This window comes from Helobdella robusta (assembly GCF_000326865.2).
Source record: "Helobdella robusta unplaced genomic scaffold HELROscaffold_65, whole genome shotgun sequence".
Taxonomy (NCBI): domain Eukaryota; kingdom Metazoa; phylum Annelida; class Clitellata; order Rhynchobdellida; family Glossiphoniidae; genus Helobdella; species Helobdella robusta.
The window spans coordinates 450,105-462,904 of NW_008705364.1; the positions used below are offsets into that span (position 1 = coordinate 450,105).

Consider the following 12,800-nt stretch of genomic DNA (forward strand, 5'->3'; position numbering starts at 1 on the left):
GTTCGAGGAGGAATGAAAAGAAACGAAAGCGGCTGTAATTTATTCATTTTTTTCAATTGATTCCCCGTTCTATGTAAGGTGACTTTAGCGTATTTCGTTTAAAATTTTATTGTATGTAAGGTGACTAGCGTATTTCGTTTAAAATTTTATTTAACTTTCTTAGAAACCAACGTATACATGAAGTGATTAAAATTAAGAGTTTGATATAGTATGTGATGTTTTAGAATTTAAGAAATGCATGTTATCGCGATCTTGTAATATAGAGTGAGCTGCTGCTGACTTAATTGTTTGCGTTTGACCGTTGAGTTTATACTATGGATCAGTTAATTCAGCTTTATATTTGATATTTATTGTCTACAAATAAGAGTTTTGAGTTTTATTCATACGTTTTCTCGTTCTTAAAAATTATTTAGCGGCGTTTGAAGAGATTTACAAATTTATTAGTCTGCATATACGCTTGTGTGCGATACGCTTTATATTAGATTAGATGTATTGCCTGTAAGTTCGCCATTCCCATAAAGGATTCAAGGTATCTTAGCTGTTAGTTAGATTTCTAGTTTTTTTTCAGTCATAGGTTGGATTAATAAAGAAACAATGCTATAAATAGTTGGGAGAGGCTTGTGCGCCTTTTTTGCGCAAACTTCACGATGACATCCGCGTACCTACTTCATAGTAGAATAGTCTTGTTCGTACGCCTGCCAATTCACGTCTAAATACTTATATGAAGAGTCAGTACTTAGAGAAGTTAGCGTTACAATTATTTTATGAGTAAAGGTTCTTACCCCAGACACGATTTCTCCACCCTGATAAGTTTGTATTTTCGAATGGTTTTTATTTTTAATGGTTTTTATACAATTTTAAACAGTTCTAAGTTTGTGTATTGAGCGAGATTCATCAGTTTAGTAGCTTCGTGGAGGTCTACGTAAGCCTGAAAATGTTGTCTGCGTATGCTCATATATGTATGTGCGTATGAATGATGTACGTTCTTGTGATTGTATTGTTGCATTTGTGTTTGCCATTTTCGTTTTTTGCTGTTAATATTTTTTTCTATCTGACTTGTGCCGTGCACTGCTTGCAAGCGTCTAGCTTGTATAGCCCAAGTCCGGGTAGTATGTGTACGTAATGCAGTGGCCCCATGTCTACGAAGACTACTTGTACACATCTAATTTATTTTCGATGGTTTCTGTTTTTCACGCGTTCAATTTGCATTATTTTCTTTCTGGATCATCTAATTTATCTTTTAATTTGTATGCAGATGCGCTAGTAATTTATGCTCGTGTAACTATACCGTGAATGGGGCTATTTGTTGAGGTAGCAAGTTGACTTGCGTTGGTATTTGTTGTCTTCACTTCTATAGTTTGGAAGTGAACGGTGAAAGATTTGAACAATTTAAATAAATTTTGCGTTCACGTTTAATTTGGGCTGCGCAACGCTACGTACAACCATTGAATATTCTGGTGAGTTAAACAACAGACAAAAACAACGTCACATATTTATTATGAATCCCACTTTTGATTGACAATTTTGAATAAAAAAGACGAAGAAAGAGCATTGTGCCGCCATAAAATTATCTGGAAGTAGATGCACCAGAGCTGCAAAACGCGCGGCATCAGCAACATGCCTGCCTGCCAATTTATTTGCACAATTGTATCACCAATGTTCTTGTCATTTTTTTAGTGGTTTTAGCGCCAGAAAAATTATATCATTTAGATAAGCACAGTGTGTTCAGATAAGTTATAGCAAAATATGAATAGAGATTATGAACATTTAGTAAAAATAATGGAAAATAAAAAGTAACAGGTAATGAAACGTAATTGACAGTGGCCGTAGCATGCATACATGGACTGAATGTGTGTGTTTGTGTATTGCACAATTCTGTCTGTCCAAGTAGCTAACGGGTCTGCACGTACGTATATATATATATGTCATATTACATAGATATATGTCACCATGAAATACAAAAATATAGTACGATCTTAAGAACTGACAAAATGGCTATTCATAACAAAATATTAGATGTGTTGGAACGTTTACAGAAATTTGATGAACATGGCAAAAAAATTGTATATATATATATATGTGTATATATATATATATATGGTAATAAGTATAACATGAGTAAAATTATGTCATGAAAAACAAATAAGCAACGAATAATTTATCGTTATGAGCAAAAAAGAATATTCATTTATAATTTAAACGTAAAATATTGAATATAATCGTACGAGTTTGTATTTAAACACTTTATGTACGCACTTTTGTACAACCTTGCGTATATACCTTAGTACAAAAATAAATATGTTTGTCGTACGTACAAATACACACATGTATACCTACTGCACCTTAAATGATAAGCTACTTAAGGCATTTAATCATGAATCTTAGATTTATTTGTAACTATAAATTATTTTAGTAGAAGTAATAGCATTAGTATTGTTACATTCTGGTTACATAAACGCCCCAAAATATGTAAAAAATAGAAGATAGATATACGTAACTGAATTGTAGCAAACGAATTGTCTTAAATGCATGTACCATAAAAAAAAACTAAAATGTTGATGGTGTATGTATATATAATTATATATATATTTCAATCAGAATGATGACAATTATGGTTTTTATCTTAAAAACGTTTTAAGCAGTTTAAAAAGTATATATATGTATATATAATTACATAGAAATTATAGCTTGTACACATACATAATAAATGAAATACATTAACGAGACAATAGATCAAGCAGAACAACGATAAATTTAATTAAATGTAAATGTTTGTGAAATAAGTAAAAGAAGTATGTATGAATAAGTGTGTTGATAATGTTTAGTATTTATAACTTGTTCATTATGCAATACGAATATCTGCTGTTTACTAGTGGTCATCAGTGTGCTTGTTCGTTATGGATGTAGCAAATAAACGAAATTTGTGCTGGTGCCTGTTTTAGCTTTACCATTAAAGATATATCTGTATATATAATCTTATTGTACTCTACATAATTTTGGATTGAATGTATAAAAGTTTTAGTTGCGCATGTACAAAATGACTAACGTTTTAGTGACAAAGATATATAAATATATAAAAGGATTCAAATAATAATATGAATGGTAATAATAACGGTATGTAGATCTATTAAACTGAAAATTAGCCCTCGACAGCTACAGGGTTTTCAACAGGGGCAGCTATTATAGCAGGGGATTCAGTGCTGGTCAGCCCCTCCACAACGTCTTTGACGCTGGTCTCGACGTTCTCTATGATGTCGTCTGCCTTCGTCTTCAGGTCCGTCAAACCAGTTTCGATTTTCTCGCTGACTTCTTTCTTGATTTCCGTTACGTTTTCTTGGATTTTGGTAACTTCAGCAGTGACGTCTTGTTTGACTTGTTCAGCTACATCCCCAGCAACCTCTTTCACTTCTGTCTTCACTTCTTCGACCGTTTGTTTTACTCCGTTGACGGCAGGGGTGGTGGCAACTGAATCGGCAGGAGGAACTTCGGCGGCTTCCTCTGGGACAGACTTTACAGTTTCAGCCGATTTTGCAGGCTCGGGAGCAGGAGGTGTTGGTGGTTCAAGCGGTTCAAATCCTTCCAACTTGACGTAGCCACCACTGATTTGCCATAATTTCTGCTGCTTTGATTCATCCAGTGTCTCCTCTGACGATTTGTATTCCTGATCCTCTCTAACATACTTCCCTGTCACCCCTTGTTTTGTAAAATTCATTTCACATCATTGTTATCTTTCTGTAATATCACTCTAGTCACACGTTATTATTAGTAGCTTGTTGTTTGTTGCATTTTACTATAAATTTCAAGAGTTTTCAACAAAAAAAAAAAAAAACAAAAGAAGCGAGACCTTTGTACTTCTCATCAGTAGCAAGAGAGACTAAGGAGCTGGCTCCTTGATGGACAGTTCTTGTGATCTTGCTGAACCTGAGCACGTACCGACAGAAAAACTTCATAGCCTTTCCAGAGTTTCTCATAAATTCAGTAGCAGGAATGAAGCCTTGTACAAGTGAAAAATGTCATTGCAATAAAGTTAAAAAAGCATAAAAAGCTCAAGAACACAAGCATACTTTATTGAAAATACTTGACCGACATATAAAAGCAACAAAATCTGAGTCTTCATTACGAAGTCAAACAACAACCCAGCCCGACCAAGGCTTGGTGATGACCGCAATATTATCTTCATTTTATTATGTATCTTCTTTACCCAGCTGTTTGTTTGAATGAATGAGTGTCTGGGACCAAAAGATACAAAATAAGATGTAAATAACTTCGTGGTCAAGACACCAGAGCAAAACTAACCGGGACAGACAGCATTGACAGTGACATTAGTGCCAGCTAGCTGGCGGCTCAATTCATATGCGAACATGATATTAGCAGCTTTGGAGTTCTTGTATGCTTGCATGCCATTGTAAGCTCCTTCCTTGTACATGAACAAATCATCCAAATCCATGCTCTGCAAGTCTGAGTGTTGTGTGTGTGTGTGCGTGCGCGTGTGATGAAGTTGTTGGGTTTTCAAGAATTTATTTGGCAAAATTTAGTAATTTTATTAATGTTATTTTTCAATTAAACCATTAATAATTTTATTAAATTTAGCATCACAATCATTAGTAGTTCTATCAAATGTTATTTAATTATAACTCTAATTAAAGTTTGCACTAACTGCCAGTTAATTTTTTATTGGTCTCTGGGTCATGTAATGAAGATGCAACGACGACGATTCTAGCTTCACCGTCGTCACCACTTGCTGTCTTCTTCAGGTCCTTTAACAGTAAGTTGGTCAGCAGGAAGTGACCTGGTCACGGATGGTAATTATAGTCAATCATAATTATATTAATAATTATAACAAGAACAAAAAGAACCTCAGCAGCTACTAACAAATAAAAACACACAGACACAACACATCAGTACCCAACGCACACACACACACACACACCACACACACACACATAGAAAGACAACCTACAATACCACTAAAAAATAAAAATACACACAATCATCACAAAATTTCCCACCACTACACCAACAGCCCAAATACCCAAATGGTTAGTTCCCATTGTCAGTTCGAAATTATCCTTGGTATACTGTCTCTTGGTGTCCTTGAAGTTTAGCCCCAACCCAGCATTGTTGATAAGGACATTCAACTTTTTACCAGTAGCGTGGAAATCTTCAACAAATTTTCTCACTGACTCCATGTCTGCTAGATCGAGCTTTTGTGGGATTTTTCAGAACAAGATGAGAATAATGAATGCTTTTTTCATGCATGTATACAATTACAAGGATCAAATAGAGTGTAGCATACTCTCTCTCTCTCTCTCTCTCTCTCTCTCTCTCTCTCTCTCTTTCTTTTTTATTTTATGAGATGAAAATTTATTTATTCAAAAAACAAAAATCACATACTGAATCTAAATCAGTTGAATCAATAACTTTTCAAATGCATGCACATTTAAATAATCCATAAAAAATCAAACAAGCAATTTTTAATTGTTGTTGTAGCAATTATTATTACTATTATTATTATTGTTGTTGTTGTCCAGAACAAATTCTAAAATTAGAAGTAGAAGAGTCATATGAGAAACAGTCATTATTACAATAACAACATCAATAACAACAACAATAATAATAATAACAATTATAATTATAATAATTATTGGGCTATTAAGAATAATGATTCAGCAGTTATGTTGTCTCAGTAACATGAACCAGATACCAACCCCAATGTGTAAATCATCATTCAAAATAAATGATGCAATGATCATTATCTTCCATAATAATGAGAATAAAAACAACAATAACAACTAAAACAAGCTTTTTTGAATTTGATTTAAAGTTTAAAAAAACAAACATTTTTTATCTCAATTGAAATAAAGTGAAATAAAGTAGCACAATACAAATGTACACTCTTGCACTTATATACCTGTACATTTTTGGTACTAAGAGTGAGAATTAATTTCCTTACTTAATTATTAATTTCTAAATTGTAAAACAAAAATTAGTTATTATTACTATTACTTACATGCATGTAAGTGGCCAAAGCATTTGGTAACTTTTTCTTTAATTTCTCAATGGCTTTCGCTGTCTTTTCTTCGCTTCTGCAAGCTAAAATAACATCGTGACCAGCTTCACACAACATCTTTGTCGTCTCAAATCCAATGCCTGTGTTGGCCCCAGTAACAATGAAAACTTTTCCGGACATGTTGATTAGTGATCAGATCTATCAAAGAACTAAAAAAACATAAATTTGATTAAAATTCATAGCAGGAATAAAATTGTAACAAATTTAATCACTTTTATTTAGGCAGAAATATATAAAATAAATAAAATCAAAGCTAGCGCAAACTTAAGATCAACGCGAAAAAGTAAAATCGATAACGAAAAGTAGAGCTAAGTTAAGATAACTAAATTTGACCACTGAACAACCAAAATTAGCCTTCAAAACAAAAGTTTATATATAATATATATATATTTATCAACATTTTACAATTAATGCAACAATTTTATAATTAATTTTATTAATATATATATATATATATATATATATATATATTATAATTTTGCAAACTGTTTAGATACTGTTATCTATCATGCATAACCAAGGCCGGCCAGAGCAAGTTAACAATTGATTACATAATTACTAACAAATTATAGTTTTATATTGATAATATCACCTATAATTGTTAATCAAGTATTAATTAATTAATTAATAAGTAATCGTAATTAACTAGTATCCAATTATTTTGTTTATTAATTCACTGAAAAATACTTGTTATAACAGTGATGAGTGGGAGAGAGAGAGAGAGAGAGAGAGAGAGAGAGAGGAGAGAGAGAGAGAGGTAATTGAACATATAGAGTTAATTAATATAATAATTATGCGAGTGAAAAAACAGAATAAAGCAGTCTTTTTATTTACAATTGAATGGAGGTAATATAGCATCTTTTATTCATAATTTAAAAAGAAAGGTTCTGGCTAGTTGCCCGAGAAAAATTATTTTGTCTCCGTCAATCGTTCATTCATTCATTCATCCATTCTGATTATAACTGTTGCTGTTATTATTCATATCAAGGCATTTAACTAATGCGGAATTTAATTTTTTAAGTTCTTATTCTTTTTCTATTAATATTCAAATATGCCACAATGCGACAGTAAGTACACACAGACGTACACAAACACACACAAACAAACACACACAAACATACGTAAATACAATATAATATGCTATAAATTATAAATCAGATTTCAAATGCCTCTGTTTATGTAATGGTGTGCTGTTCCGTTGGTCCGACAGTTTAAATGGCCAGATTCGCTATATCCGATATCATCCGTTCTGACATTCGATTCCAACAAGAGATGATGATGGTGTCAACGATGTTGACAAAGATGTTGGTGATGATGAAGAAGAAGAAAATGGTGATGTCGATGAAGAGGATGGTGATGAAGATCGAAAATAAAACACAGACCCAACTAACCAGCATAAACTTATTTACAAGTCATTATGATTTCTCCAATTTGTGTCAACAGCAACAGCCGCAATTTGAATCCGCACTCTCTCTCTCTCTCTCTCTTTCTTTTTTCTTCTTCTCTCTCTCTCTTTCTTTTTTCTTCTCTCTCTCTCTCTCTCTCTCTCTCTCTCGCTTTCTATTTAATACACCCAAACTCATATAATGACTTATGACCTATATAAAATGACCTGGGTTGAGAAAGAGTGAAAGAGTGAAAGAGAGAGAGAGAGAGAGAGAGAGAGAGAGAGAGAGAGAGAGAGAGAGAGAGACCTATATTTATAATGTAATGTATAAATGTTAAAAAGAAGAGAAAAAAGAGAGAGAAAATGAAAATAGAAAGAGTGGTAACCTCCAGATTGTGATCATAATTATTTAGCAAGCAGGACAACAACTTCCTCGTCATAAACAGACATAATTATAATTATGTCTGTGTGGGAGAGAGAAAGAAAGAGAGAGAGAGAGAAAAAGAGAAAGAGAGAGAATCAGAAAGAAAGTTGATGATGATGGCTTGGAAGATGATGAAAATGATGATAATGAGTCGTAAACTGATTGATAATAGTTATAACAATGATTAAGGAAGAGTGATGATGACGATGATGACGCTGATGATGGTAGAGATGATGTTGATGATGATAATGAGAGTACTGATGATGATGACGACGACGCTGAAGATGTTTTAAAGAAAATTGATGGCGGTTCAAGTTTAATTAAATTATAAAAGTGCAGTTACAATGATGATGATGGTAGTGATGATGACGATGCTGGCGACGATGATAATGATGATGAAAATAATGATGATGATGGTGATGATGATGAAAGTAATGATGATGATGATTATTAATATAAGAGCGGTAGCTAGAATATAACATTGCGATTGCGATGATGATGAGGAAGATGATGAATGAAGCTGGAAGGGTTAATGATTAATGCAAGCCATCATTCATATCTCTCACTATCATTCTTTTTTTTCTCTCTCTCTTTTTTTTCTCTCTCTCTCTCTCTCACTTTTTTTTCTCTCTCTCTCTGGCCTATATATTTTTTATTCATAAGCATGTATATACAAAAATATATCTCCAAACATACGGACGGGCTTATCAAACTATTAAATCAAAAGATTATGATTTTAGAGCAACGTTCTAATGATAATAATGGGAAGAAAAAGAAGAGTAATAAAAATAATAATAATATCGTGCGTAAAAAAGTTAACAAAATGGAAAGTATCAGTGATGGAAAACACGTATGTAGAAATGAACAATAAATCAAGATACTCATCCCTTACAAACATACATACAAACACACATACAAACATACATACAAACATGCATAAAAACATGTATACATACATACAAACATACATACATACATACAAAACAAGTGTCTTGTATCATCTTACACGTACCAAAGTACATACTAAAAGAAATTTGTATGTGTGTTTATGTAATTGTAATATGTATACATGTGTATGCGTGTATGTATGTATGTATGTGTATGTTTGTTTGTTTGTTTGTATGTATGTATGTATGTATGTATGTATGTGTGTGTATATATGTATGTATGTGTGTATATATGTACTTACGTATGTGTGTATAACATAATTCCTTTGCTAAGCCATAATCTTATACCATCAAAACGTCAAACCGATCTTCAATCATAATTTATACAACGAAGATGATAACGCCATGGACACACACGCACACACACACACATACACGCACACACACACACACGCACAGACAGACACACACATTTTTATTAATTATGCTGGGTTTATTATAGGTAGAGTTACAAATTGTAATGGATAACAATAACAATAATAATAATAATAATAACCAATAATAATAATTATAATAAACAATAACAATGTCATTAATCGCTGTTAAGTTTAGCGTGGTAATTAATTTAAATATAGTCAAAAGCCATTAAGCTAAGGTGCTTTTTCTCAAGTTACCATGCACAAGTAGAGCCGTAAATACCTAAATACATTTAAAATACGATCGAATATACACACATAAATACATACATACATTTATACATGCGAAATTAACTATATACAAACAAACAAACAAACAAGCAAACATACATACATACATTCATTCTTACATACACTAATACCTACATAACGACATACAAACATACATACATGCATACCTACATATATACATGCATACATACAAACAGGCATGTATCAAAAAGTAGGAAGGAGGTGAACGACTTAAAAGGGAGAGCGCAGAAAATCCAGACAACATTTCATCCCCATTCAAACTTCGTCATCATTTTTATCATTATAATAACTATTATTATTATGGTCATTATTATTATTATGGTTATTATTATTATGGTTATTACGTTATTATTATTATCGTAATTATCTGCGCTTTTAAAAATGACATAAACTCATGTGATCAACTTTACGTTACGTTTAATAAGGTTTTTAACATTTCGAAACAGAAATAGCAAGGAAAAACCAAGAAAGATAGAGAGAGAGAGAGAGAGAGAGAAAGAGAGGGAGAGTAAGAGAGAGAGATTTTTATAAAAAATTAAGAGTGAGAGGCAGAGGAGAGAGAAAAAGATAAAGACAAAGAGATGAACTTGTGGAAAAATGCCAGCGAGAAGGAAATAGAAAGACGGGGGAAGGAAAAAAGAGAGTTAGTCTTAAAGAGAAAACTCGCGGAAAACAGTGAAGGTATGATAGAAAAAAGAGAGAGAGAGAGAGAGAAAGAGAGAGAGATGAAAAGAGTGATGGAGAGAGAGAGAGATGAAGAGAGAGAGAAAGTGGGAGAATAGAGAATAAGAACAGTGTAAAAAAAAGCAACAAAACAGTGCGTTGCCTCCAAATAAAAAAATCTATACCGTCTACAGCGCTAGATGAATTAATTTATGACGACGACGACGACGATGATGCTTTAATGTCATTGGTTGCTTTAAATAGCTATCTACGCTCGCAACAGCAGCGTTTTAGAAGCAATAGTTGAAAGTAGTAATAGTGGTTGTAGTGGGGTTAGTAGTAATAGTAGTAGTTGAAGTAGAAGTATTAGTAGTAGTAGTAGTAGAAGTATTAGTAGTAGTAGTAGTAAAATAGCCTCAGTAGTAGTAGTAGTCGTTAACGTTTTAGTGGTAGTAGTAGCAGCTATGCTAGTAGTAGTAGTAGTAGTAATAGTAGTAGTGGTGGTAGCAGCAGTAATAGTTGACGCCGAGTCTGCAATGCCAACCGTACAAGGAGAAAAAAAGCTGTAAGCTGCATGCACGCCCGACAACAATCAATAATGGATCTGTGATGTTGTGTTGATGTTGCTGTCATTGATGTGATGTTGTTGTTGATGTGATGTGTTGTCGTTAATTTGTTGTTGTAGATGTTATCTTCGATGTAATTGATGTTTTTGTTGTTTTGGTTGATTGACAATTTGCCGTTACTTCATTTTATATTCCATCGTCAATTACTTTTCTTTTATTTATTTTATTCTAACATATTTTATTTTCATGTTTTATCATTTCTCTTTCTCATTTTTTGTATTTATTTTCTCACTTATTTGTTTAATTTTGTTTCACTGCCTTGCATGTTGTTACAGTTTCTGCGTCTGATTTTAAAGAATAAAAAAAAAAAAAAAATTTATTTTATTATCTTACGCAGTACAGTTAGTACCTCGTGTGTGTGTGTGTGTACGTGCGTGTGTACGTGTGTGCGTGTGTGTCTGGCTAGTTTCATTGAAAATACATTTTGAAAGTATTATCATTATTATTATTGTTGTTGTTATATTATTATTATATTATTATTATTCCCATTATTATTATTGTTTATTTTTTTTAATAAAACGTCTTTTTTGTCATTTGATTTGATGTTGTTGGCGATGAAGAAGATGATGATGATAATGATGATGATAATGATGGTATGATGGTGGTGGTCGTGATGATGATGATGGTAGGGGAAGGCCATTATATTGTTTGCCATGTTTATTACATGCTGGTAAGATTGTGTTTGCCGTAATTATAAGCGCCATATAAATAATAATAATTATTATTATTATGATGATTATTATTACCATAATTATAGTTATAAACCTCTTCGTCGTCGTCATCACGTCTCAAAGTCGTTGTCGTGAATTTAGCAGCAGAATGAAACAGTATGTAGAGTTGGGTTTGAAAATCATTATGCTTATGAAATAAATATAATACTATATATATATATATATATATATATATATAAACATAATAATAATTAAATAAATAAATATACAAATATATATATGTGTGTGTGTGTGTATTTAAAAAGTGTGGAATGAACTAGTCAGAGTGATAAACATTGGCCTAAATATTTTTACCGTAGATGCTGATAATGATGATGCTTGTGATAACGATGATGAAAAAGAAATGAAGATGATGAAGAAGAGGAAGATGACGACGACGATGAAGAAGCTGAATGAAGATGATGATGATCTGGTGACTCATACAAGAGACTGGTGAATAATCTTCTACAATGTTTGCATGCAGGAGCTGCTGTATGTATGTATGTATGTATGTATGTATGTATGTATGTATGTATGTATGTATGTATGTATGTATGTATGTATGTATGTATGTAGAAGTATGTATATGTATGTATGTATATGAATGTTTGTATTTACGTATGTCTGCCCGCGTTTAATGTAATTATAGTGGCATATGTGTTATAAAATGTTAATACATATATGTGAGTAATATAGGTATTTTATACAACATGTGTATGTATTTTTACCATACTACACACACACACACACACATATATATATATATATATATATATATATATATATATATATATATATATATATATAATCGATTATGAATGAATGAATGTATAGATGGAGATGAATGTATGTACATATTCATACAATCAATTATTCATTCATCCATTGATCAGTGCTTCCATCCATCCATCCGTCCGTCGATACGTACATTCATTCATTCATTCACTTTATTTCGTTTTTCTTCTTTTGTAATTTGAGAATTCTTAAAAACCAATGAGGATATATATATATATGCGAAAATATTCTTAATCTATAAGTGTTATAACTAGTTAAATAATAATATAAGTTATTATTATTATTATTGTTAATATTATTATTATTGTTATTGCAGATGTTTCAATTTTTCAATTAAAATCGAAATTTCAACATGAGAAGAAACATGAAACCAGCCAGCCAGCCAGGACAACCATCACCACAAAATAAATAAAACATTCATTCCATTCAAAGAAAGCATCAAACAAGGCATTTGCACTTGACAAACAAACACACATACACATGCACACACAAACACACACACACACACAT

General features: G+C 32.1%; 1 protein-coding gene across 1 annotated transcript; it reads right to left on the reverse strand.

Annotated features, from left to right (window-relative positions):
• Positions 1 to 1,475: 1,475 nt before the first annotated feature.
• HELRODRAFT_103444 (hypothetical protein) lies at positions 1,476 to 6,346 on the reverse strand. The gene is made up of 7 exons (XM_009030143.1): positions 6,283 to 6,346; positions 6,011 to 6,219; positions 5,033 to 5,204; positions 4,658 to 4,789; positions 4,297 to 4,458; positions 3,845 to 3,994; positions 1,476 to 3,693 (listed from the first exon to the last, which is right to left on the reverse strand). The coding sequence occupies exons 2-7, from the start codon at positions 6,188 to 6,190 to the stop codon at positions 3,140 to 3,142; spliced, it is 1,350 nt and encodes a 449-aa protein (XP_009028391.1). The 5' UTR covers positions 6,191 to 6,219; positions 6,283 to 6,346; the 3' UTR covers positions 1,476 to 3,139.
• Between the last annotated feature and the right edge of the window lie 6,454 nt (positions 6,347 to 12,800).

Bases quoted from the DNA above. Each gene is read 5' to 3' on its own strand.
- HELRODRAFT_103444 (XM_009030143.1), bottom strand. From the start codon at position 6,190: ATGTCCGGAAAAGTTTTCATTGTTACTGGGGCCAACACAGGCATTGGA. The intron at 5,205-6,010 runs GTAAGTAATAGT...ATCCCACAAAAG, and splicing joins CTTTGGCCACTTACATGCAT to CTCGATCTAGCAGACATGGA. The intron at 3,694-3,844 runs GTCTCGCTTCTT...TTACAAAACAAG, and splicing joins TACTGATGAGAAGTACAAAG to GGGTGACAGGGAAGTATGTT.